At 54.6% G+C, this 25,358-nt stretch overlaps 1 protein-coding gene across 2 annotated transcripts in view; it reads right to left on the bottom strand.

The window, feature by feature from the left end:
- Window positions 1-824: 824 nt before the first annotated feature.
- The window catches only part of SND1 (staphylococcal nuclease and tudor domain containing 1), a 475,051-nt gene continuing 450,517 nt past the window's right edge, over window positions 825-25,358 (bottom strand). Inside the window, exons 17-24 of one of the 2 annotated variants that reach the window (XM_036247541.1) lie at window positions 16,800-16,988; window positions 11,090-11,231; window positions 7,592-7,715; window positions 6,726-6,795; window positions 5,588-5,701; window positions 3,865-4,068; window positions 1,565-1,609; window positions 825-1,451 (exon numbers count right to left, since the gene is read on the bottom strand). In XM_036247541.1, the coding sequence (XP_036103434.1) occupies window positions 1,386-1,451; window positions 1,565-1,609; window positions 3,865-4,068; window positions 5,588-5,701; window positions 6,726-6,795; window positions 7,592-7,715; window positions 11,090-11,231; window positions 16,800-16,988 (954 nt within the window). In that variant the 3' untranslated portion in view covers window positions 825-1,385. Of the gene's footprint in view, window positions 1,452-1,564; window positions 1,610-3,864; window positions 4,069-5,587; window positions 5,702-6,725; window positions 6,796-7,591; window positions 7,716-11,089; window positions 11,232-16,799; window positions 16,989-25,358 lie in introns of those variants that run through there. The other variant, XM_036247542.1, reaches the window with a different exon arrangement.

Below are 25,358 nucleotides of genomic sequence, written 5' to 3'. Positions count from 1 at the left end.
CCTCCTCCTTCGGGGCTAGCGGGGAGTCTTTGAGCTCCACAGCCAGCTCTACCTTGAGGCCTGGGGGACACTGTCAAGTCACACAGAGCTCGAGTTACTAACTTGGAGACAGGCGATCCTCAGCTGGCGGCCCTGGTGCCTCTGGAACACCCTGACCTCCAGCTCCTCTCTCCAAGAACGCACACTGCGGAGGGAGCTGAGCAGGGACCAGGGGCCCTCGGTCTTACCCACACCGTGCCAGCTTGTCTGGTGTTAGCTATTCCTCCTGCTTCCAGGAAAAGGAAAGTCGCCTTATTCCCCTCAACAAGGCAGGACTGAGCCTGACCTTTCCTCTGGACAGTCCTGGGCTCTGCTCGCCAAACTGCTCCAATCTCTAAGGTCCTTGAGGGCAGCCATGGCAGCGGGTCCAGACTGATGAGTCAAGAGAAGATCTGCAGCCTTCTGCATGTTGGCCAAGGTGTCAGTGATGCCCACCATACCCTAGATGCTGCTCAGAACTGAAGAACTGTCTAGCTCCCACTGACAGGCATTCTCTTTTCCATGAGCAGCCTCCATGATGAATGAAAATAAAGTGCGAGAACATGGTGACTGGGCTTGCCTGCCGGGGGCAGGGCAGTGTCTCCCGGAGTGAGGATAGATGGAGATTCACACCAATTCATCATCTATACTCCTGTCGACTTCTTGGAACCCACAAGAAGCTGGACGTAGTCATGGCTAGGTTTCTGGGGCTGTGGCCAAGCGTGTGGATGACAACCCTGGGAGTCACTCAAGTGCCCAGGTCTCTTGGCTGGGGCTGCCGAGATCCCCGGCTCTGGGCTTCGCCGTGACCAATAAGGGCTGCAGACAGCATGTACGATTTTATTGGGCCTCAAAAGCTTTAAATACAGAAAAGGGGAAGGCTGGCGAGGAGGCAGATGTGGACACGCTGGCATTTGATAATGGACGTATCAGAGAAATCACATAATCAACAGCTGGACAGAGAGCTGGGAAGAAGGGCAGTCTGGGACAGAAGTGGGGTGCTGACAGCTGGCCTTGGGTGCCAGGATTACACCCTCCTTTAGGACAAAGTCTTTCATGGTTCTTCCTGATTTGAGGACAATTTTTAAAAAATCACAAACCCCCATCCAAATAAAAGCAGGAAACCAGCTGGTAGAGACGGACGGCAGCGCCCATCATCTCAGAAGACAATGCCTGTCTCTTGACAGCCTCAGGCTCCCGGCACCCCACCCCCAGGCCAGATGGTGCCCTACAAGACATTTCCACACATTGAAGCAAAGCTGGACCCGATCTGTGCCCCCGATCTGGGGTCTGGAGCTGCAACACCCTCCTGGCAGAGGAAGAGGTACTGGCATGAAGGGTGCTGGGGGCCGGACCCGATTCCCTCATTAGCGGCTGTAGCCAAACTCATCTGCGTCGTCGGCTCGGAAGTCTCCGTAGCGCCACAGGTTCAACTGTGAGAAAACAGAAAATGGCTTGTCAGGGAGGTGGGACCTATTGGACCTACTGGAACCTGGATGGCCAAGCCCCCTCTCAGCCCCCGCTGGCTCCTGAGGTGAAAACTCACCCTGGCGCTCTTGGCTGACTCCTGGGCATTCAGGTATTCTGTGATCTGGAGAGACGAGAAAGGGAGTGGTTGAGATGAGGGACTCGCAAATGGACAGCAGAGTGACCTGCAGAATGCCCAGGTCAGGTCCACGTCAAGTGCACGGCCATGCTGGTCTTGCCGTTTCTTGGCTCTGCACTGGCTGTTCCATCCGCTTGAAGCCCCTCCTCTTCCCCCATCCACCCGGCTCCTATCCCGCCCTTTCAAGTCTTTGATAAAAAGTATTGCCTTCGTCACCCTGGCCGGTTTGCTCAGTGGTTAGAGCGTCGGCTCACAGACCAGAGAGTCCCAGGTTCGGTTCCCGCTAAGGGCATGTGCCTCAGTTGCAGTTTGTCCCCACCCCAGTTGGGGTCATGTGGGTGGCAACCACTTCTCCGATGTTTCTCTCTCTCTCTTCCTCCCTCTCTCCCTCCAGCTCCATCTAAAGATAAAGGCAATAATGTCCTCAGGTGAGGATAAAAAAAAAAAAAAAAGATTGTCTTCGGCCCTGGCTGGTTGTTCAGTGGTTAGAACATCGGCCTGTGGACCAATGAGTTGTGGGTTCGATTCCAGTCAAGGGCATGTACCTCGGTTGTAGTTCGTCCCTGGCCCTGGACATTCTTTCTATCCCCATTTCCCCCCATTTGTCCACCTCCACCTACCCCCACCCTCCTTTCCCTCCAGCTATTATCATACTGTTGTCTGTGTCTACATGTGAGAGAGATGGATATATATGTATATATATGTATATATATATACCCCTTAATCCCGTCACCTTCTTTGATCCAGTGCCCAGCTCTCCTCCCCTCTGAGAGCTGTCAGTCTGCTCCATGTGTCCATGACTCTGTTCATTAGAGTTCAAATATAACTGAGATCATACTGTACTTGCCCTGTACTTCTATTTTTCTCCTTTTCCATTGCATGTTATCTCCTAACATTCTATTTCATTGACTTATTATATTTATTTTTATTGCTTGTCTCCTCATGCTTGAATATAAGCTCCACAGGGGAGGAATATTGCCTCTTGTTCACTGAGATATGTAGGCCCTCAATAAATGTTTGCTGAAAGAATGAACAGACGAATCAATGAACATAGTAGGTGTTTATCTCAGGGACTGGGCAAAGAACTTTCCTAGACACCAGAGACATCGTGGCAGCCCTGCATGGGCAACACTAAGACCTCCAGTTCTACAGGGAAACTTAAGCTAACCCTCGGAGCAAGGTCAAGACACCGGGGATCTCTGGGGGAGCACTAGAACCAGGCCTCTCTTGTCTAGGAGCAATTCACACTGGGATCTTTCTCCAAATAAATTTTCACCTTGTATAAGCAGTCCATGAAGCAACAAAGCACTGGTCCATCACGTGGGGAGAAAAGTAAGGCAAAGAGGGACTGAGAGATGGGAAAGCAAGGGGCACATGAAGACAGAGCGCTGGTTCCAACCACGCCGCTCTCATCCTGCCTCGCAGAGGGAGTGTGGGGACAAGCCGGGTGATGCTGCCACTCTCTAAGCACTTCCTGCTTTGAAGAGGGTACAGGCTGGCCACCAGCCCATCCTTCGAGGCTAGTGTGTCATGAGATCTCAGCTGTGGCTTAGTGAGAGGCTGGGAGAACTCAGATGAGGAGGGTGCTCAGTGGAAGGGGTCGCTAGTCTCCAGAACCGGTCATGTCAACACCTGGTTTCCGAGGTGTCGGGCCCTCAGCCTCACAGTCCACCCTGAGCAGCAAGCTCTCCTCCTCTCATGAAAGGGAGACTCAGGTTTCAAAAGGTTGATCTCTAAGGTTCTCTCAGGTCTAGCTCCACGCCCTGGGGGCTTTGCAAACAGACTGGAGGGGTGTGGAGGCAGAGCCTCTCCGGACCCGTGACGCTGCCACCTGGCTCGGGTGGCACTGTGTGCTAGGAGCTGCGTATGCACTTGGAAGTTGTATGTTAGAGACAAGGAGTCAGAATGGGCGAGAAAGCGACAGGCTTTGACCCTTCCCATGGCACCCCTGGCACAGCTCTCCGGCCTGTCACCTGGGGTGCACGCGAAGGGAAACTTTCCGCTCTACTTTGCAGCTGCATTCTCAGCCAAACCTGCGCCAATTAATTTGGGATGTAATTAGCTTTTTTTAAAACCCCAACAAACCGAAATCCATTATCTTTCCCCAGCAGGAGCAGCAGGATGGTGGGTTCCCTGCTTCCTCACTGGCTCTTGGCGCAGTCCCCAGTCCCCTTGGTGACGACAGTTGGAGACACTAGGGGCCTGCCCCCGCAGCGGGGCCCCCCCCCCGCATCACGTACCACTTTCTGGAACTGCTTCTCCTTGCGCACCTCCACCATGACAAGTCCCTCCTTCACCAGGCCCAGCCCCACATCCCCCTTGGAATCTGCAAACTGCAGGGTGGCGTGGGGGCAGCTGGCGCTCAGGTGCTCCACGTTGAGCAGGCACTGGGTGTTCTGGATGTCCCGCACCACACTGTCCACGGCGTCTGTTCGAGCATCCTCCTGGAGCAGGGACACACCGGGTTAAGGCCAGCTCGAGCAAAAGCAGGCCATGTGGGCCCCAAGTCCTGGTCACGAACCTCTAAGAAAGTCACCCGCAGCTCACTCCCCACTCAGATCCTAATGAGGGAGGAGACAGGCTCTGGACAGGAGGTGTCCCCTGCCCACCTGCTGTCCCCTCCCTCTCCTCCTAGCCTGTCTGCATGTGCTCCCACCCTTCCGGTCTGTCACCTGGGGTGACTCAACCCTCCCTTACCCTGTCTCTGAGGACAAGTGGCGTTTCCCATCCCACACGAAGCCTGTGCTTGCTGCCCAGGCCCCACCATTCCCACCTCGGCTGGGCCTTGCTCCAGCACAGTGACCTCAGAGTCCCCATTTCTCTGCCTTCACTGTCACCTCAGGTCCTCTCCATGCTCATGTCTCCCCATCCCCGCAGACTGACTGCCCCTGGACCTGTTCTGTCAACATCTTCTGTTGTTTCTCCTCTGCCCTTTGATCATTTAGTGAAGAGGCAGAACACATTGCGTGGTGCCGACTCCCACCCTACCAGGTGCTCCTCAGCACCCTGCATCTCACAGCTGTCCTGCTCTGAGCCCCAGGGACTCCTGACACTGAAGCCATGGGCCCCTCAGCCTGCCTGAGCTCCCTGGGCAGCTGGACACAGCAGACACCTCTCCCACCTGGAAAGTGGGTGCAACCCTGAGCACAGGTTCTCCTCTCAGAAGGCCCATCACCTCCGGCTCTTCCTTAGGTGGGAATGCAGACTCAACCCTCCCCACCCGTATTCCACAGACTCCATGCTTGTACACTCCCATGGTTCAAACCACTCAAATCCGTGATGCTTGGTCTTATTTCACTTGCCATACTGAACACTACAAAGCCACCTGGAGCTCCCACGGCCTCTGATTTGCTCCTTCTTGTCGCCCTTATCTAGGCCGGCAGCACGGTGCTTAGGTTCTGTCCCGCCCCCCCCCCGCCCCTCCGGTGCTCTGAAACCTGGCCCTCCCCCAGCCCACTCGCAGGGCCTGGTTTGCCCACTATCGTCTCTAACCTGCTTTGCATTCGTGCCCCAGCCATTCCTTCCAGTCTCCCTCCTTGCACTAGAAGTAACTTTCAAGTCCAGATTTGACCATGTCACACTTCTGCTGAAAATCCACCACATTCCTCCTGCTTATAATACAAGGAATAACTCCTGGCCGGGGCACACAAAGTCTTCATCTCCAGACCCTGATTTCCTTTCCCTTTCTCATCTCCTGACACTGCCTGCAGACCCCAGGGACCTGACTGGTGGACTAGCCTTTGCTCCATGCACCCTGGCCCACGGGGCCTGCCTGTTCTTTAAGACCTAGCTCAAGGGCTCTGGTGCCTCCACTCTGGCGCCTTCCCTCAACCTCCTCAGCCACTCCCATCCTGTTACTAAGAGACCACCGGTTGTTTCTACCCCAGGTCAGCCTGTAAGATGGCAGGGGTGACTGAGTGTCACTGGACAGGCCCCTCGGAAGGAGGGAAGATGCAGACTCACATCTTGGGGCACCTGGATGAAGGCGAAGGCGTACTCAGTGGCTTGAGCTGGCAGGACACGAGTGCTGAAGGCAGGTGGCAGGACCCCCAGGCGGGAGGACGGCAGGATCTCTCTCTGTAGAACACACCAGACCAACAGCATCACCCACTTGACGTCCCATTGTCCTCAGAGGACAACCCCCTGTGGCCAGGCCTCTGGGAATTCTACCTCAGGGACTGCCCGTGAACCCACGACTCGGCCCCACTGAGCCACGTCCCCGGCTTGCCTACTCAGTGAAGCCCTGGGAGAACATGGCCGGCTGGCACCTGCAGGCGGGTAGCTGTGACTCATACCCTGTGAACCCTGGGCCTGGTGTTGGCACACTTGTTGGTTCTCACTTAACTAATTTCACAACTGGACTCTTACCGCTGTTTCCACTTCTTTCTAGTGCCTTCCCTGAATGGGTTCTCTGACCGAGACTCTTCCACAGGCCGGGGGTGCTCTGGCTGGGAAAGTACATCAAGACGAGGGGCCTGGCAGCGCCCTAGCCTGCCCGTGGATCTGGCCGAGATGTGTGGGGCCGTGCCAGCCTGGAGGGACCTCTTCCTGGTGTATTCCCAGGTAGTAGAGTGGGAGTGTGGCCCAGTTCTGGGCTTTCTGTTAACTGACCCTCAACTCTAGGCCTCAAGGCAAGTGTGTGGCCACAGCCCCCAAACCACAGTCTGAACTGCGGTGTTCTCTCCTGTTTGCTGCCACCACAGGGAATCTCCCAGTCACTCCGCCACCTCGGTTTGGGGATGTGCTGGAGATCAGCAGATGTGACAAGCACCAAGTTGAGCACGAGGACTAGGAGCTGTAGGGTGTGGAGGGCCTTCTTGGGCTCACGTTTCATAGGCAGGGCAGAAGAGGAAGCATAGGTGTGGCTGGGCACTCAGGAGACATATCAGTGCACATAGGCCTCTGGCCAGAGATGCCAGTTTTGCCTGGTCTCTCAGGGGTCACGGCCTGTTACACAAACAGTAGCAATGTGCACATGCCCACTGTCTGCCAGTGAGAGTCCAGAGGCGCTGACCTAGGGTGCTACTGTGTTGAACGGCCCCTGGCAGCCACTTAGAACCCCTCTCTTGTCTCCTTGTCCACATCCCAGGCCCCTACTCACGTTGCCATAGTCAATGTAGAAGACGTGTACTTTGGCCGGAGACTCGATTTTCTCCACTCGGGCCCGGTACCTGCAATGGCATCACGGCAGAGCTCAGGGGAGAGCCCTGAGAGGCTCATCTCCCTGGAGCCTTCGGGATGGCAGGGCAGAGGGCACAGCACTTCCCAGCCCGGGGCTCAGAGAGCACACCCATGGGTGTTACAGAGGACAGTTCTCGGACTCCACCGGGGCACTCTGGTCATCGTTTAATGCAATCAAGAGCATCGCTGGGAGCAGAGGGAGGAAGATGGGAGCATGTGAAGCAGATTAATGTGTCCTTGGGGCATAAAGCAACAAGACTAATGACTAGATTGATGTCTGCTGTTTAAACCCAGCACACTAAACAGCAGCTGTAATTAGCTGGCAGCTCTGTCTGGGAGGCCGCAGCAGGGAACACATCCAAGTCACTTCGTCACCCTGGGAAGGCCACGGGCCCTGCCCTTGGTGGATCAGATATAAGTGACCTTGCAGCTTGGGAGGGCTGCTGCTCATGTCCCAGACAGTCAAGATGGAGGGGTGGGCGACTGGTCTGGGCTCACTGAGACATCATTTTTCCTGTGTGGGATGACGGGTGTGTTGGAGGGCCCCAGCCAGCCAGGGCTCCCCCAACAGAGGCGAGAGGGAGGAGAAACACACTCCAGAGGCTGGCTCAAGTGCAGGCCCGGACAGGCTCTGGGCAATAAAGAGGGCTATCCTGGGGAGCTGGCCAAGATCAACAACACCCCAGTGGAAACCAGGCTGCAGAGGAAATGCCTCAAGTCTAGCCGGTGCCCTGAGGACAGCCCTGCCATGGCTCCTGCTGCTCTGCTTGGGCCCAAGTGGCTTACCATTCTCCATCTACAAATTTGGCAATGCAGAATTCTCCCCGGCGGGGGGCATAGGAGCCCTCGACAGGAGGGTGGCTGGCGATGTCATTGCGCATGTTCTCCATCAACTTCTCCAGCTGGGTGCCTGATAGGAGGAAAAGAGAGTGAGGCTATGGTGCCAGGTTCTTCAGAGCCCCATGCTGGATGGGCTAGGGAGGCAGATGAGCCTGGGGAGTGGGTGGGGTGAGGAATTCTGTAGAGCGCCAGCCACACCGGCTGGCCTCCATCCCCCTGGGAGGTCCTCTTTGGTCTCTGCTCAAGAAGTTCCATGCTGTCTATCTTCAAATGCAGGATGGTGACTTGCTGACAGTTCAGGCCTTAGAGACACACAGTGCTTTCCAATCCCAGCTCTCTAATCTACTGGCCACGGCTGCGGGAGCCCTCGGGGACATTCCTGGGTGCTGGTTAAGGAGATGGAGAATGCAAGTAGACGTGGATCGAGACCAAGGCCAAGCAGCCTCCTCTTGGGCGGGAGCTGGCCAGCCTGCACCCATTCCTACAAGAGGTGGCCCTGGCTTGGGCCACAGAGGTGGTGCCTGACTGTAGCCACTTTCTGCAATGTCTCCTAGGGGCTAAATTGGAGATAAAGGATAAGCCCCATACAACCCTGGACAAGGAGAGGGCCCCGGAATCTGAGCTATAGAAGATGGAGAACAATTCTGAGAGCAAGATCCAGTCTCAGGATATTCAAACTTGGTCACTCGGACCAGTCATTCTGCGAGATACATACTGAACTGAACTCCTGGTGCTGTCGGGTTGGGGTTCTCCTTTCCCACCCCCAATTCAATGTCCTCCTCAACCTGGGAGGGGCAGGGGGGTAAGGAACTCTCCTTCCCTGCCTTGTCTTTCCCAAATCACTCTGACCTTGGGGCCCTACTGCCTGCCTGCTTTTTATTTATGCCAGGTTTAGCAATGGAAGGTCTTCTCAGTTTCCCTTCCTAGCTCCTTCCTGCTGCTCCCCTCACCACCACGTGCCAAGCAAGCATCGGTCCCTCCTGGCCCTGATCTCTCTGCATCAGACCTGTATGTCCCCTTGGCTCTCAGAGGTCAGGGCGCCTGGGTGCATGTGGCTTCCTCTCCATCTTCAGGTCCCAAGGTGCCACTCACTGTAACAGAGGCCTGACACGTGTTGGCTGTTGGTACACTTGTCAGCCGGCCTTTAAGTTCCTTGTCTGAGTTTATGTTTCTGCCACTACACAGTGAGCTCCTTCAGGGCACAGACTATAGCTCCCTTGGTTGTTCTCTCTTGCAAGGCCCGACAAGTGCAGGGTGCTTAATAATTCAGCTGCTTTGAAGGTGACCTCTGCCTAGGCACATGAGGTCTGTCCATTCTCAGGCCTCTGCCCAGACTTGGTCTCAGAACGGGGGCTTTTAGGACACCAACTGCCCTTTCCCTACCCAGCGATAAACACTCTATTAATTTTCCTGAGAGAGTGTTCCTTGCCCAGACAGTACAACTTGAGACTAAGGAGAAGACTCTACAGAAGACTCCTATACTTGGTCTATTTTTATTTTTATTTTTTTGCTCCAAGGCAACAGAAGCAGACTTTGCCTCCTGCAAACAGGCACAGCCCTCTGGGAGGTCCTTACACAGAGACCTGGTTGGTCATTTACAGCTAATGGAAATGTTTTCATCATTTCATCAGCTCCCCTCTGAAAGCAGGCTTTAATGAGGAGAAGGGAGAGAGGGTGAGAGGATGTCCCCCAGGAGGGGAGAAAGGCTGCGGAAGAGGGAGGCTGTGAGTGCTGAGGTTTATCTTCCTGGATGCCAGGGAGCCGCCCCAGGACAGGGTTTTCTCCAGAGCCCACCACGACTCTCCAGGCGGCAGCCACAAAGCGCCTCACTCTTCTCCGCTACTCTAGGAATACACTCCGTAGTTCTCCTTCTTTATTTCTTGCCTTGGCTACTGCTCACTGCAGTGTCAGGGCTCCCTAGAGCTGGCAGAGACAGCCAGGAGGGGTGCCGGGCAGGCACGGGAAGCCTCTGTGATTACAAACTGTGCTCAATGGCTTTGAATCCTCAAGCTCCATCCCTGGAGACTGAAGGGTCCTATTCTTACTGACTCAAGGGGAGTCCTCCCTAGCAGGACCCAGAGGCCAGGCAGACTCTGGGAGCTGTTGTGCTCTGGGCAGGGTCTCTGAGTTTCCTTCCCCCAAGTTCCCTGAGGGCCATTCACTCCTGCTGGCACCTGTGCTCAGAGCAGCTCTCGTTTCCACCTGAACCACCACTGCGAGCTCCTGCCAGCACACCACCCAGACCTGGAGCTGGGTCTCTCTTGGTTCCCAGAACAGTGGCTGGCCCAGCTCTCACCAGGATGACAGCTGATCCTGAAGGCTCATCAACTCCATCTCTCCCCTTCCCCATTGTTTCCCCTCCCAAATATAGCCAGCCCAGGACTCGAAACTGTTAGTTTTCCTTGGTGAAATGACATTACCACAAAAGCAGCTGCCTGAGAAATATCATTAAAGAGGAAGTGGCTGAGACGAGGCTGCTGGTGATCTGGAGTGGGCCTGGGGTGGGCTGAGGAGCTGCACCCTGCCACCCATGGGGCTGCCTTGAGTGCCAGTGACATTGTCAGCCCCCTCTGCCTTGTAAGGATCTGACTCCTTGGCCCTAGAGGCGGCTCTAAGAGCCTTTTCCTCTGCGCTCAGTTAAAATGTTTCCCTGTACAGGGTGGCAAGGAGAACAGGGAGGTCAGCTTACAGGGAATGGAGGTGGGAAGTAGGGCTGGAGGGGCCATGGTGTAACCACTGAGAGAGCTGCTTCTATTGCCCTGTCTACCGGGCATAACACTGGTGGAGGGCAGAAAGGAGGATGGGGAGAGAGTCCTTTAGAAAAATTGCCTGGGGTGACTTCCCCTAGAGAGCCTCCTGTTTCCATGGCAAATGGCTACCATTCAGGGCTTGGTAACCTCTAGAGAAGAAGAAACCCCAGCAGAGACAAGCCCACGCTCCCCTCCTCCCCCTCCTCCCAAGGAAGCTGAGGGAGAGGGCTGAGCGATACCAGTTCTTGCTTCCTGATGCTGGTGATCTGGAGTGGGCCTGGGGTGGGCTGAGGAGGCCGGGCAGAGCTGCATCCTGCCACCCATGGGCTGCCTTGAGTGCCAGTGAGACAGTCCATTCATTGCTTCCCGACAGACTCCGAGGGCTACACACTCATGCCCAGCCCAGCCCAGCCCAGCCCAGCCCAGCCGAGCCAGGGGTGTCTGGGAACAAAACAATTACCTAAGAGCCTCAGAGCACCACCCAGACAAAACTGGTTACCTCATCAGTCCTCTGAGGACCTGCTCGGACTGCCCACTCCAGTGCTCACTTGCAGGCCAGGAAATGACCCATGGGCCCAGAGAGTGGCATCGGGGCCTGGTGGGTGGGCAGCAGAGGAGATCCCTGGAGCCCCTGGGCCGTGCCCGTGCCAGGAGCTAGGAGGCAGCGAGACCTGGGCTGGGCCTGAGCACTCACCTGTCTCCACATCCTGCACATAGAAGTGCAGGTCGTCAGTGATCTCGGTCACAAACACTGGCTTATAGGTGGCCGAACGCTCCTTCTCCTCCAGCACAGGCGTCACCGCCTCCACAGGCTGCTCCTCATAGTGGGCCCAGACCTACGTGTGGGTCAGCAAAGGGGAAGAGGGGATGAGGAAGTGAAGTCAGAAAGGGTACCAGGAAAAGGACTCTGGAGCAAATGGGTCCCTCTGGGGTGAGTGAACATGGGAAGCACCACAGGGCACTCAAGGAACCCTCCTATCATGGGAGGTGAGGGGAAGAGTGTTCTTAAGTGCTTCTGATCCAGAGGCTCTCAAATTCTGGCAGGCATCAGAAGCCACTGGGGAGCTTATTAAAAATGCAGGTGCCGGGGTCCCACTGCACGCCTACCAAATTAGGGTCTGCTACAAAGGCCCCAGAGGAAGTAAAACAAAGCAGGCTCCTGGCGATTCTCATGCATACCAGAAGAACCCTGGTGCTGGGGTGGCTCTGCGTCCCCAACTCCCTCCCCATGTACTCTGCAGGGTCACTCTGAACTGTCACAGGGCCCATGGCACTCCTGAGGCTCTGCAAGTGACAGCCCTGGGACGTGGAGGGGAGGGCTCTCACTGTGCAAAAATATGCCTTCTCAGCAACTTCTCTGGCTTGCTCATCTCAGGCAGGTGCTCTGACCCCAGCTCAGAGGCTGGGCTCTCTCCTACCTTTCCCTCCCCCTCCACCCCAGCTCTGTGCTGTCAGGAATGCAGCGGCTCAGAAGCTGATTCCATGTGACAGCACGTCAAGTTCAATCCTGCGGCCAGGAGATTATCCCCATAGTGAGCCTGTCAGAGCAGGGAGGGGGTGGCGGACTGCGGGGACTGAACCACACGCGGGGACCCACAAACACACACAGGAAAGGGGTGACAACACACTTATATGCTGACTAGGTGCCAGGTGCCATTCTAACACTCTCCTGGTATTAACTCATTGCATTCTCACAACCCTTTGGGCGGAGATTAACATTACCCATTTTAAAGAGGAAATTGAGGCAGGCACACAGACTTGCTCGAAGCAGCAGAACCAGGATTTGAACACAGGTAGCTGGCTCTAGAGCTCTTCAAGAGGCTCTTGGCTTTGACTGGGCCTCTGGAGACAGAAGGCAGCACTGAGCAGTGGGCAAAGAAGCCAGTGCCTTCTCTGAGTCTCCTTTCCATTTGATCACTCAGCTGACATGCAGATCCCTGGTGGCATCAGGAAGCAGCTGAAGGGCAGGAATGCTGGAATTACTGAGCCACCTTGGGGGGCCACACCCACAGAGGCCACGCTCCAGCCTTTCATGCGGCACAAGTGTGTGTCCTTCCACTAGAAGGGGAGGCAAGGGCCCTGAGAACTGGAACGGGCAACAGGAACTTTCCCAGCCCGAGGCGGGGGAAGGGTGGCTACCAGGGTGTGGCTGAGGGAGGTGGCAGCATCCTCTGCCTTCTGAGGCTGAGTTCTCGAGCCCCTGGTCTGGGGCTGGGCTCTAACCCAAATAGCTTCTGACCCCTGCCACTTCCCTCATCATAAGCACCTAGACACCTGTGCTCCAAATACCCCCAGGCCTGGCCACCACAGGAGAGGAGGCAGGCAGCAGACTTCAGTTTAGCCAGATCAGAGACTCCTGGCCAAACTTGTTCAGGGCCCACCTGCCCTTATGAAAGGGGGTCTCTAGCCTTTGGGCTTCCCTATGAAAGGGCCTCTCCAATCAGAGGCCGGGCATGGGCCACTGAGAGCACTCTGGAGGACAGCCACAGTCCCTTCCCATGACAAGGCCGACATCCACTGAGGCCGAGGCTTTCCTCCTGGGCCCTCTCGCTGGAAGTCACCCAGGGAAGTGACTACTCAGCCAGTCACTCCTATCAGCCCTCGGCCCCCACCCTCTGAGACCCGGGCAGCTGTGGGGATCATGGGACTCTCACTGCCTCCTGGAGAAGTTCCGGGCTCCCACTCTAACCCCAGCCTGCTTCCCTCTGCTGTGGGGGAAGGAGGCTCCTCAGCAGAGCTGATGCGTTGGGAACAGACTGACAGGGTGAGGGCAGAAACTGCTAATGACTCCTCAAGCGAGAGCCTCGGGGGACAGCATCAGGTTTCCTCCTCGGCAGAGGGGGTGCAGCTTCTCTCTGGCAGGCTCGGGGACAGCGAGCTGGAGGCCTGGGGGATGGCCCTCAGGCCCTTGCTCTGGCATGGAGGGCAGCAGGAAGGGAGCAGTGGGTTCACACTGCTGCCCTGTGAGGTAAGAAGCCAGAAGCACGCAGCTGCCACAGGGTACAAGGAGAGCTGCTCCCCAGATAAAGGGACCCTGTTTCTGAGGGGCCTGGGGCGGCCCTTTGAATAGTGGAGCCTTGAAGTCCGCTCCCCTTCCCGTGTACTGTGGAGGTGACCAGCTATTTACTCCCTGGGGCTGAGCTGCCAGTGCACTTCGGCAGGCTGGTAAATGCAGCCTGGCCAGGAGGCTTCTTGGTGGGAAGGCGTCAGTCAGCTGGGACAGGCTTGGCTGCCCAGGTCCCCACCCTTAAACATGGGTTCGTTTTGCCCATATTAACTGATGTTGCCCTTGTGCAGAACTGGGGCAGGGAGGGGAAAGACACATTGGCAAGACACTTGGCCAGACATGTGCCATTTCCCCACAGCCACCCAAGCCCTCCTATAGCTCAGATCCCTGACAAGAAAAACCCAAAGACCCCTTCCTACAGGAACAGTAATTATGCACACAGATAGAGTCAGTGCCTTAAGGCTCTGCCCCCAGGTTCTTGGCAGAAGGAAGAGCTGGGGAGGGACCTCCATGGCCAATATGCTGGGCAGATGGGGGTCTGGGAACTGTGAATGTTCTTGGCCTTTGGTGGAGACAAGCCTGAGTCAGGCCTTGGCAGAGGACCCAGGAAGCTGGGAGAGCCACCTGTGGGGCACCTGGGCTGCAGCAGCTTTCCTGAGATGGGTCCCTCTGACTCCTACATGGCCCTGGCTACAGACCAGGTGGAAAAAGGGCAAGAGAAGCACCTCCCTCCTTCGCCACCTGCTCTGCATGCTGAGGCTCCTCACCCTGTGGCTGTGGCTGCCCTAGGGAAGGAGCCCTCTTGACCGGGCACAGGCAAGGCCAGCTCAGGAGCAGAGACTCTCTTCTCCTGTCCTCACACTGCTCCTGCCCCCTTCCCTGCACTTCCTCCCTAGGAAGCCCCAGGTCCTCTTCCCAGCAGGAGATGGGCAATGTGGACTGAGGCTCCGATGGCTGGAGCCTTTCCTTTCTAAATCCTATTTAATACCGCTGCTTAGGAGGTTCTAGGGCTGGGGCTGGCGTGGGGCCGGGGTGGTGGAGGCCTCTGAGCCCACGGTAGGGAAGCAAAGCTCAATTAAAAGCCAATCAATGGCTAAACCAACCCTGTCCAGGGTCCTGCTAGGGCAGGAGTGATGGGGGGAGGGGGCACAGTCGATGCAGCTGCCATCAGCAGCTCCCTTCTTTGGTCCTCAGACATGCCCAGAATCCCCGATGGGGAAGGAGGAGGGGGAGGAGGGGGAAGAGGACCCTGCATCAGCCTCCTGCAGAGAAGGGGAGGGCTGGCCCAATCTCATTACCAGGAGAGATGTCCAAAGTGCACTGGGAGGAGAAATAAGGCCTGGCAGGGAGGCACTAAGTTCTCATGGCTGGGACAGCAGCACAGTCAGACCTGCACACCAATGCACAGGAATAACCACACTTGCTGAAGACTTCTGAATGCCCTTGGTCTCACACAGTCTTTCAATATTTCCTTTCCTCAGTTAGCTCCCAGGTACCACCATGATCTCTGCACCTCAGATATGCCTGTTTCTCAACAGCTAAGGCAGCGTCATGCGGTCACAAGTGGGGAAAGACTGGGGACCCTGGGGACACCTCAGATAGACAGTTATCTGAGTCAACTCTGAGGGCTGCTGCTCCTGGGAACCAGCCCCGCCAGGAAGAGGCAAGTCATGCTAGGTTCCCCGAGGAGCCTTGAAGGGAAAGGAATGAACAGGAGAAGGACCCAGGAGGAAGGCAGGCCCCACACTGAGAGCGGTACACTGCACTTTAATTAGACGGGAATAAAAACATGCAGCCTGTGTAAGTAATTAATCACTGGTAATCACTCCTCAGTGTCTTCACGTGGCACAGAAAAGATGACTTGGGCTCTTCTGGGCAAATCCGCTGTGCTGCGTAGTAAATCGCAACGCACCTGCAAGGGACCCACCTCTCCACCTCAGGCCAAGTTCCCTTCGCTGTCCTCTCCTGGGTCCCTCTGGGGTCTCTACTCCCTCTGGGGTCTCTGCTCAGATCTGATGTAGTAGCTACCAGGCTCACGTGCTGAGTAGCCAGGGAACAGGGCCAGAGGACAAAGATGCTTTCAGGATCTGGGCCACACTGACCCCAGCGGCTAACTCTTTAGTGAGGGTTCAGGCCTGTGTACACAAGGCCCAGCACCACATCTCTACTTCCCCACAGCAGGTGAGAACACGGGTGGCAGTCCTGACCTCGCCGTCACACACAGGAAACCCAAGGGCACCTTTGCGGTAGGAGCTGAAGCTACCTGTTTCCCCATCACTCTAGGAAGACAGGGTTCAATGTGAATGGAACTGGGACATGAAGGGTGGAAACCTCCTCAGAGCCCTCATGGCGGCCCACTCCTCCAAGGCATGAACAGTCCTTGTACTTTGTCCTAGCTTTTGGGACTACCTCTCCCTGGAGTCATTCTACTTCCATTAGGGGGTTGGTCACCAGCCCCAGCCCCCAGGAGATGGAATAAAAGATAGATCCAGGAGGGTGGCCCTGGGTGCAGTCCCTGGGAGAAGGAATGTATTCTCTTGGAAGAAAGGTGAGAAGAGACTGAGTCTGAGGAGATGGCTGCTTCAGGCTCGAGGAGAATGAGGAGCTTTTGGGGCCCCAAGCCCCCTACCCCTTTTGGCAGGTGTGTGGGTCCTGGCTCTGGGAGGCAAGCCAGATGGCTACCCCATGGGGGAAGGAAACGTTTGTTCCTGGAACAAATTTATGGCTCAGCATGGCTGTCCCACAAAATCCTCTTCGAGCTCAGGGAAGCTCTGACAAATTGGTGGCCGGCTGATTTATCCCATTATCAGGGGTGGGTTGTAAGTCAGTGGCAGTAGGCTGAGTGAGGGGATGCTGAGCCCAGACCTCACCACTAAACCCACTGGGTTCCATTTGTTTCTAAAAGCCGCTTCCCGGCCCACCCTCCTTGTCTCTTCTATGCAGTGTCTGCAGAGACTGATGGGCTGAAAATCTGCTGTCTTCACAGCTTTATACATCTCCTGGGGCTGCTTCCAAAATGGGCTTCCCTGCAGGGCAATGGGAAGGCAGCTCAGATGTGGGCTGCAGGACGGGCTAGGGCAGGGAAGGAGCAGGAGTGCTACCCATCTCCTGCTCCAGGGGCTCCCCAAGGTCACCTCCCAGACAGCTTTCTGCACGGGTCCACCAGAGCAGGTGTGCAGGAGGCTCTGGTTCAGGAGGACTAAGCTGGTCTCCCTGCCCTCGGTCTTGTGTGGTTCCTGATACGGGGTCTGAGACCGACCAGGGTGACTCAGCTGGGGGTGACATACAACTCAGCTGTTGTTTGAAGGCAATGGTTAGTGGGGGGAAGGGGTTAGAGAAAGTCTGAGTCGGGGGAGTGGCATGTCCCTCCACCCCCCTGCCCTATCCCACACCGTACCTTCTCCTTCTTCTGCTTGGCGGCATCCTCGGCAGACAGCAGGGATTTGTAGTAGGAGCTGCGCTCCGCAGTGAAGTGGACCTTGGAGAGTGCGTGCTCCACCAGCAAGACGGACAGGTTGGCGCCATCGATGTGCAGCCAGCCAATGAAGTTGCCAGCTTTGTCCATGCTCTCCACCTCCACCTCCACCTGGCACAGAGAAGGGGTGTCGGTCTGTGGGGTGACCCTGGGTGTGCAGGGGAGGAAAGCAGTGCCAAGGCCTGGTGCTCCCAGGCCCTGGAGCTGCCACCGAGAGAGGGAAGAGATGTGCTAAGCAGAACAGCAGGAGCTGGTGAGGGCCCCTGCACTGCCGACTCTCTCAGAACCCTCTGCTAAGTTCTGTAAGCTGGCTCTATGCTTTTTAGCCTCTCACACCCAGAATCACCCTTGAAAGATACATCACTGACAAAGCAATCTCAAAACTCTCCTTCCTTTTGACAGAGAGCTCACAGGGTAAACTCGACTACTTAGCTTAAGCAAGGTAGTCCCTGTTAGCAGTGTGTGAGCGTGTGTGTGTGTAGCTGGGGGTCAGGAGTGAGATCAGAAGTAGACAGCTCTGGGTACAGCCCACTCTTCTTCAGTATCCTCCCCCAGCTCTGCTAGGAAGACAGGCAGACTCTAGGGAGCATGGCAATCCTTGGGGAGAGGGGAGCCTGTGTTCTTCCTGGAAGAGCTGAATGAATCAATGCTCAACAAAGGTAATAAAAAGTGGCTGCATGAGAGCCAGGTGAGGAAAGGAAGGATGGGATAAGGGGGCAGGAAGTGCACTAAACCCAGAAAAAGTTAGCAGGTGACCTCAGCAGAAGGTTACCCCCAAGGCAGAGCAATTGCCACAGGCCAGACCTTGAGTTGTGTGTTGGGGCTGAACTCTATCTAGAACCCTCAGGGATCCTCACAGGGCTCAAGGGCTCTTAGGTCTCCCCCCACCCCTGCAGGACCCAGGACCCCCGACTCAGCACTGACTCTGCTCCTGCAGGAGGCTGGGCCCTTGTGGTAGCTGATTTGCTCCCACCTTAAGGAGGCGATGGCCCAGGAAAAATCCCTTCTTTGATTTTCTCCCAGTCTCACTCTCCCCCTGCTAAAGGCGACTGTAAAAGCCTTTGCTGCTAAATGTAAAAACTGGTGTTAATTTAAATGGCTTCAAGCTCGATTAAGCAATAAAATGAATGTCTAAATACCTGGGAATTCTCTGAAGCCTGGCCCAGAGCCAGCGGCAGCAGCCTAGGGCAGAGGGCTGGAGGGGTGAGGGCAGGGAGGACAGCAGCCTGCCCACCTGGCAGAGCTCTGACTCAGCAGGGAGAGGACTCCCTCGAAGTAGACAGAGATGGCATGGGTATGCAGAGAAAGCAGTGGGAAGAATAGTAGGCAGGGCCAGAGAGGAAGGACCCTGGCTTCTTCCCATTCTTGGACACCCTCTTTCTACTTGAGGTCCACCGTTAACCCTTCGAGTGTAAATGCAAGTTCAGTGGTGCTTGAAGTTGAGATGTGGTACAGAAGAGGATAGGCAGAGTTATTAGAATTAGGAAAAAAGATACTACTTGTACAGATCCAAACCCAACTTGATATCATAGGTGGGGACACTGAGGCACAGAGAAGAGTAGCCAGTAAGGGGCAGAGCTGAGAGCACCTCCTTCCCTTTTCCCACAGCGTTTCGGGAGCACTCCTTTCTTCCTCAGAGGAGCACTCCAGTCACACCTCTAACACGCCTTCCTTGCTTCCCACCCAGTTAATGCCGGCTCCCTTTACCATCAAGACCATGGGACCTTGCACCTCACTGGTACAGCCAGGGTGGAAGGGCTGGGATCTGCTGGTCTGGATTTACCAAACACCTGCACCATGCCATTGAGGGTAGAAGCAGGGAGAACCAGCACCTAGTACCTGTAGATGTCAAAACATGCTCTCCTATCTAAATCTGGCAATTAATTCACCGGGGGACCTGCATTTGTTGGGGAGAAGGGCAGATGGGCAAAATGGTGCTCTGATAGAAACAGGTGCCTTGCCCTGGCCAGTCTGGCTCAGCAGTTGGAGTGTCAGCCCACAGACTGAAGAGTTGAGGGTTCGATTCTGGTGAAGAGCATATACTTCGGTTGTGGTTCAGTCCCCAGCCCTGGTCGGGGTCTTATGGGAGGCAGCCAGTCGATGTGGCTCTCTCGCATCAATGTTTTTTTCTCTCTCTCCCCACCCCTCCACTCTGTCTGAAGATGGATGGAAAAATATCCTCAGGTGAGAATTTAAAAAACAAAAACAAAAACAAAAACAAAAACAGGTGCCTCAAGATCTCACCAACCAGTAAGGCAACCAGTAAGGTGAGACAGACGTCCTGAAGAGCCTCCTGCCACCTTGCAAGTGCCCAGGGCACTGGAGCACCAAGGAAACTATGTTGCTAGACCACTGGGTGCCCCTACAGTAGGAGGACTAAGGACAGAGGAAGAAGCTGACAGTCTAAAATAGGGATAGGCAAAATAAGAAATTAAGAGGTACAAATTTCCAGTTATAAAGTAATAAGTCATGGGGATGTAATATACTGCATAAAGAATATATCAGCCCTGGCCAGTTTGGCTCTGTGGTTAGAGCGTTGGCCTGCAGACTGAAGAGTCACAGGTTTGACTCCTAGTCAAAGGCACATACCTTGGCTGCAGGTTTGTTAACTTTTTTTTTCCCTTTACTGATATTAGAGAGAGGGAGGAAGAGAGAGATAAAAACATTGATGAGAGAGAACATCAATTGGCCTCCACCTGCATGCCCCCCTCTGGGGATCAGGCCCACAACCTGGGCATGTGCCCTGACTGGGAATCGAACTGGTGACCTCGTTGCCCCTGACTGGGAATCAAACTGGCGACCTCGTTGCATGGGTTGATGCTCAACCAATGAGCCAACCAGCCGGGCTCGGTTGCAGGTTTGATCCCAGGGCTGTTGAGGTCGTGTGGAAGGCAAGCAATCGATGTGTCTCTCACATTGATGTTTCTCTCTCTCTCTCTCTCCCCCTCTCCCTCCATTCCTCCCATTCTATCTAAAAAGCAATGGAAAAATATCTTCAGATGAGGATGAAAAAAACAACAAAAAAAGAATATAGTCAATAATATTGGAATAGCTTTGTACAGGACAGATGGTTACCAGACTTATCGTGGTGATCAGCTATATAAATGTCAAATTACTATGTTGTACACCTGAAACTAATATAATATTGTATGTCAACTCTGCTTAAAAAACAGATATATTGGAAAACCATCTCTTATCTTTCTTAATTTGCCAAGCTTTATCAAATACACTAAGGCCAAGAAGTAGCAGGTCCCAGAGGAATTCTGGGAAGCAGTAGGAAGATGAGAGAGGCTGTTTGCCTTGTGTTTGGGGGCTCATGAGATAACAGGCAGAGGTGTGTGTGTGTGTGTGTGTGTGTGTGTGTGTGTGTTGATGCTGGGTTCCACCACTAAACCACTGGCCTCCTTGTATTTGGGGGCTCATGAGACACCTCCTTATGTCCAGCCGAAAGCAGTGAAGCTGGTAGAGCTCCCAGGTTTGACCTCTTGCTTTCCATTGTGTTAGCAGTCAAGCATCCTTTTCCTAAAACAGGATGGCTGCCCTGCTTGAGCACAAGGCTCTTTAGGCTTGAGTAGCTTGTGATGGGCCAGCGTGGCTGTGACAAGTAGCTCGATGGTCACCCTCCTCACTCCTCTTGGAGCTGGACTGCTGGAAATGAACACAAGAACTTCAGAGATGGGTAGCAAAGGCAACGGGGCAGGCAGCCTCCTTCTCATCCTGTAAGGTGCCCATACTCAGACCTCACTCCACATGGGAAACCCTACATTCACACCTCTCTCTCTGAGGCCACAGATCAGAGACTGGCCTCTCAAGAGCTCACCTTAGAGGGAGAACCTACGACTAGCAGCCACCCCTGGGGCCAATGCTGCTGTGGAGCAGCTGGGCTCTCCTGGCAGGAGAGCACCGACATCACACTTCACAGCCCCTCTCACACTGTAATCGATACACTAACTTGGGCTTGACAAGTCCCTGGGCCCAGTTGGCCCAGACAAAGAAATCTCTAGCCTTGGGCACTATGCTGCCACTGAATCCATCAGGTTATAGAGGGAGATAAAGCTGTCACCCGTGGGCCTCTGCTTCCCCTCTTAACACAGCTGCCGCAGCCACAGTGATTTCTCAAATAAAGGCCCACAGGGCAGGGTGGGCTGGCTTCAAGAGCTGGGGCTGAGCTAGTGGGCCTGCTGCTCCCAGTCTCTTGGCTGCCAATCTCTCTAGCCAATTTCTGTGCCTGTGTGTATCTTTTGGGACACATCCCAGCCTGAATGGCACATGGATCAAAGTCTTAACTCTTCCCTAGCTCTGGGAGAGTTACAGGAGAAGCAAGTAGAAGGTTAAGCAGGGCACACCCAGGTTGGTATATATGTGCATCCTTTATATTTCTGTCTTACATTGACTGCCAAAAATTTGTGGTTTGACTCTATAACGTGGGTCCATGTCTGTATAAGAAGTTCTACTCTGTTCAACTTAAAGACTCAAATTTTTGATATTTTTGGGAAGCCTCCTACAATGGCATGGAACATGAGGAAGTTTAGGCCCGGGTGACTACCATGGGCTGTCAGAGGGCTTCATATTCGTGTGGCATTTGGTGTGTACATGTGTGGGCTGTGGCCTTGAGGGTATCAGAGTCATGTGTATACACGGACATGAGCAGTCTCAGCTGGGGACAGATGGTGGATCTTCTCTTCAATGCTCATGCTGAAGCTGAGACCTAGGAAAACAAATAGCTGGAGCAGGAGGTGAGGAGGGGTGGCGGAAGGAGACTGAGAGCCTATGAGAAGGGTGCAGGGGCACTACACTGAGAAAGTGCCTTGGTATAAGTCTGGTTAAGACAGAAGTGAGCAGCCTAGGTGCCTCAGGATTAAAGGATGTCGTGATGCTGCCTCATGGGCACGTGGATGGTCCAGTCACGTGCTAGCAGCTCTTGCCTTTAGCTCTTGCTGCTGGTGGAGTGGGTGGGATTCTGCGGTCCTGAATGAACCTGTAAGCTGAGCTCCTCCAGTTTTACCAGCACCTTCCTGTGAAGGCCTCCCTGACCCCAAGCCTGCAGTGAAGCACTCTCTGAACACCTATGGGCTCGCCCTCCCCTTGACATTCAGGGGACAGTATACAGCACAGAGGTTTAGAGCACAGAGTCTGAAGCCAGACTACCTGAATCTAAATTCACCAACATCTGCATGACATTTGGCCAGTCACTCAACTTCTCTGTACCTGTTTACTGGAAACTGGAATTGCAACAGTATCTTCCTCAAAGGATTTGTTACATGGATCAAATGAGCTACTATAAATGACATAAACACTTTGACATACAAACGCTTCATCATCATCATTATCAATGATTACTTCATGGTAGGAGCAGCTATTTCATTCCCTAATGTCTTCACTCTCCAACTAGACTGCATTCCGTGGGGGACGGAGCTTGTTCTCCTCTGCATCCTTCCCCAGGGTGGGGGTACTGAATGGGCCACGAGCTTATAGAGAAAGTATAGATCTGGGGAGTCAGGCAGACTTGAGTTCAAATCCTAACTCTAGCTGTGGAGGTCTGGGCAGTCACGTGACCTCTCCTAGCCTATTTCCTTACTGTAAAGAGAAACGGGCCCTGTGTACCGGAGAAGGTCATGTAAACTGCTTTGTCTTCTCTTCAACTGATGCTGCCAACAGCAGCCTGGATGGTTACATCCAGCAGCAGCCCTGCTGGGCTGAGCTGGACCCCCTTTGGTCTCCCCTACCTCTAAAAGCTTTGGGGTTCTTACACCTTGGGGGCCTCATGCAAAATGCAGAATGGGAGGTCAGGAAACTAGGGGTTGATGGGAAGAGCTAATGTGTGACAGATGCTTTTCTGCTTAGCTGAGGGGGGGAGTGTCTTTATCCACCACAGGGCCCAAAAGGGGGGGCTGCGACCCAGCCAGCCATGCCCAGCTGGACACACTGGACCCGGGCCGTGTCTGGGCTGGGGAAGACAGCAGGTCCTGCTGCCTCACAATGTGCCACTAATGAAATTGTTCTGGCTTATTTACCAAATTAATACCAATGGCACAGGCTGTTCATTTGCATGTCTCCTAATTACTGAGGAAGTGCTCCCAAGTCCAGGCCACACATGCACCTTAGTGTCCACTCAGCTGGGCTGTGGTCTCACCCCTTCTAGTTGCTAGTGGGTGAGGAGGGGAGAGGGGAGAAAGAAAGAGAACTGGGTAGCCCTTAGCTCTCCATGTCTGAGAGCAAATGAGAGAGGGAAGGTAGACGTGGGCCATGAATTTGTCTAGTTTCCCATAGTCCCTTTCTCAGCAGCTGCAGTGCCTGGGCCTGCAGAAAAATATACTCAGTCCCTGTCCCCCATCCCTCCCAAAGGATTCCCCTCCTCGCCCTTGTCTGGATTCTGTCCAGTTTCTTAACACAGAAACTACTTCAACCAAACAGGCAGTGGGGGCTAAGTCATTCTGCTCTAAGTAGAGAGGCACATTCTCTGTCTGGAGAGCAACGTAGGCCAGAAAGATGCTGGGGTTCACGGAGAGGTGTGCAGGAAGGAAAAGAAGTAAAAGCCAGACAGAGGCTGATGCTCTTATAGATCCTACTACCCTCTCTCAGCTGGTCCTCTCTCCCCAGCCAGTCAGCCTTTAGATTCTGAGAAAAAGAGAGAGGGAGGGAGAGAAGGAGACGGAGGGGTGGGGGGGAGAGGGAGAGAGAGAAAGAGAAAGAGAAAGAGAGAATTATTTAAGTGTACAGCTATAAGACCACAGAGGAAATTGACTGCCTTAGGGGTCCATTTAGTTATTTTTCCTCTCCTGCTCCAGAAGCCAAGTTGATGCGTAGTGGCTTCAAGTCTGGGGTAAAGCTGAAAAGTCACAGGTAGCCTTCTTTGGGTCAGCAGGAGGTTGCATGTTACATGTGGTGACTCAGGAAATATAGAGCAGAGGGAGAAGGTGGTAGACCCTGCACACGGATACTTACCCCCCCCCTTTTTTAATCCTCACCCGAGGACATTTTTCCATTTTTTGTTCAGATAGAGTGGGAAGGAGAGAGAGGAAGAGAGAGAGAGAGAAACATCGACATGAAAGGGACACATCGAGTGGCTGCCACCCACACGACCAACCAGGGCTGGGGACAAACTGCAACCAAGGTACGTGCCCTTAGTGGGAACAGAACCTGGGTCTCTCTGGACCACAGGCCGACGTTCTAACTGCTGAGCCAAACCAGCCAGGGCTTACCTTCCCTTTTTTATGTGCCAGGAGGCTGGAGAAGTGGATACCCCAAGCGTACAGGGCTTGCCTTCGTGTACAGTGCCCGAGGCAGCACTGGAATTACCCAGCAACAGCCAGCCTCAGCCCCAAGGTAGAGAGGCTGTGCAATGCCTGGAGAACAGCTGCAGGGAACGCTCTGCCCCCAAGGGAGGTGGGCCGCCTCAGGCAGGACAGGCAATGCCAGGGAAGGTAGGTAGGAGCAGCAGTTTAGGACACCCCTGCCCTGGGCATCTGGAAATGAAGACTTCCTGTGGGGGAGGTGTAGCCGGCTGCAAGCTCCTCTAGAAAGCAGAGCAGGAGCTCTCACTACCTCTGGGGAGGTGACAGCAGGAGCCCCCATGACAGGGTTCCCAGGCAGAAGCTTCCATCTTTTCCATATGCTGTCTTGCCATAGTCCTGCTTTACATAACCCCAAAGCCAACAGCAACAAGTGTAGCAGGAAGCCTGGAACTGGAAACTAGATAGAAATGAGGCCTGGATGGGAAGACGGCATTGAGGAGCAAAGAAAAAGCCTTGGACTAGAACACGGATCCAGGAACCAGCCCTGCCTCTTCTGGGCTGAGTGTGCCACTTGTCTTCCCGGCTCAGTTTCTTCGTTGTAAATGGGTTTCTGAGGTTCTCTCTGCTCAGTATTTTCTAACGGTTGGCGTGGTATATGGGGGATGCTGGTGGTGTACCAGTAAGACTGGCAGTTGGTGAGAGAAGGGCAAGTGGGGAAGCCCCACCTGGTAATTGCCAAGCCCAGGAGAACTGCAGAGGGGAATGTGGGAAATGGAGAGAGAAAAAAGGCACTCCAGCCTCTTCCCAACCAAAGCATCCCAACCAGAGCTTTTTGCAAGAATGTGAGTAGTGATCCAGAGCAACCCGAGCGCAACCGACACGCCTTCCCTGCCACGCAGCAGTAGCCACACCACGGAGCTGGCTTCCCCCCATCACCGATGCTGCATGAAGGCTATAATGTGCTGCCACAGTGGAGCTGTGATCTTGAAGAGACACCTCACCTTAATAAAGTAGCAGCTAAACACAGCCAGCTCATCCCCTGCACCCCTGGCGATGTGCAGGCACACCAACATCTTTCAGCGTCAATAAACATTAACACAAAGCAATTAATAATGGAGCGCTCTGGGAGCAGAGAGGGGTGCCTATGAAATGCCTCCCGGGTTCCACTGCCATCAGCTGCCAGTGGGGGAGGGAGCAGGGGAGAGAGAGAGCCAGGCACACTGCAATCTTCCCTGTGCCCCTGGGG

This window comes from Molossus molossus, unplaced genomic scaffold, assembly GCF_014108415.1.
Source record: "Molossus molossus isolate mMolMol1 unplaced genomic scaffold, mMolMol1.p scaffold_m16_p_7, whole genome shotgun sequence".
Classification (NCBI taxonomy): domain Eukaryota; kingdom Metazoa; phylum Chordata; class Mammalia; order Chiroptera; family Molossidae; genus Molossus; species Molossus molossus.
The sequence above is the reverse complement of the archived record's forward strand: the minus strand, read 5'-3'. Positions and strand labels throughout refer to the sequence as shown.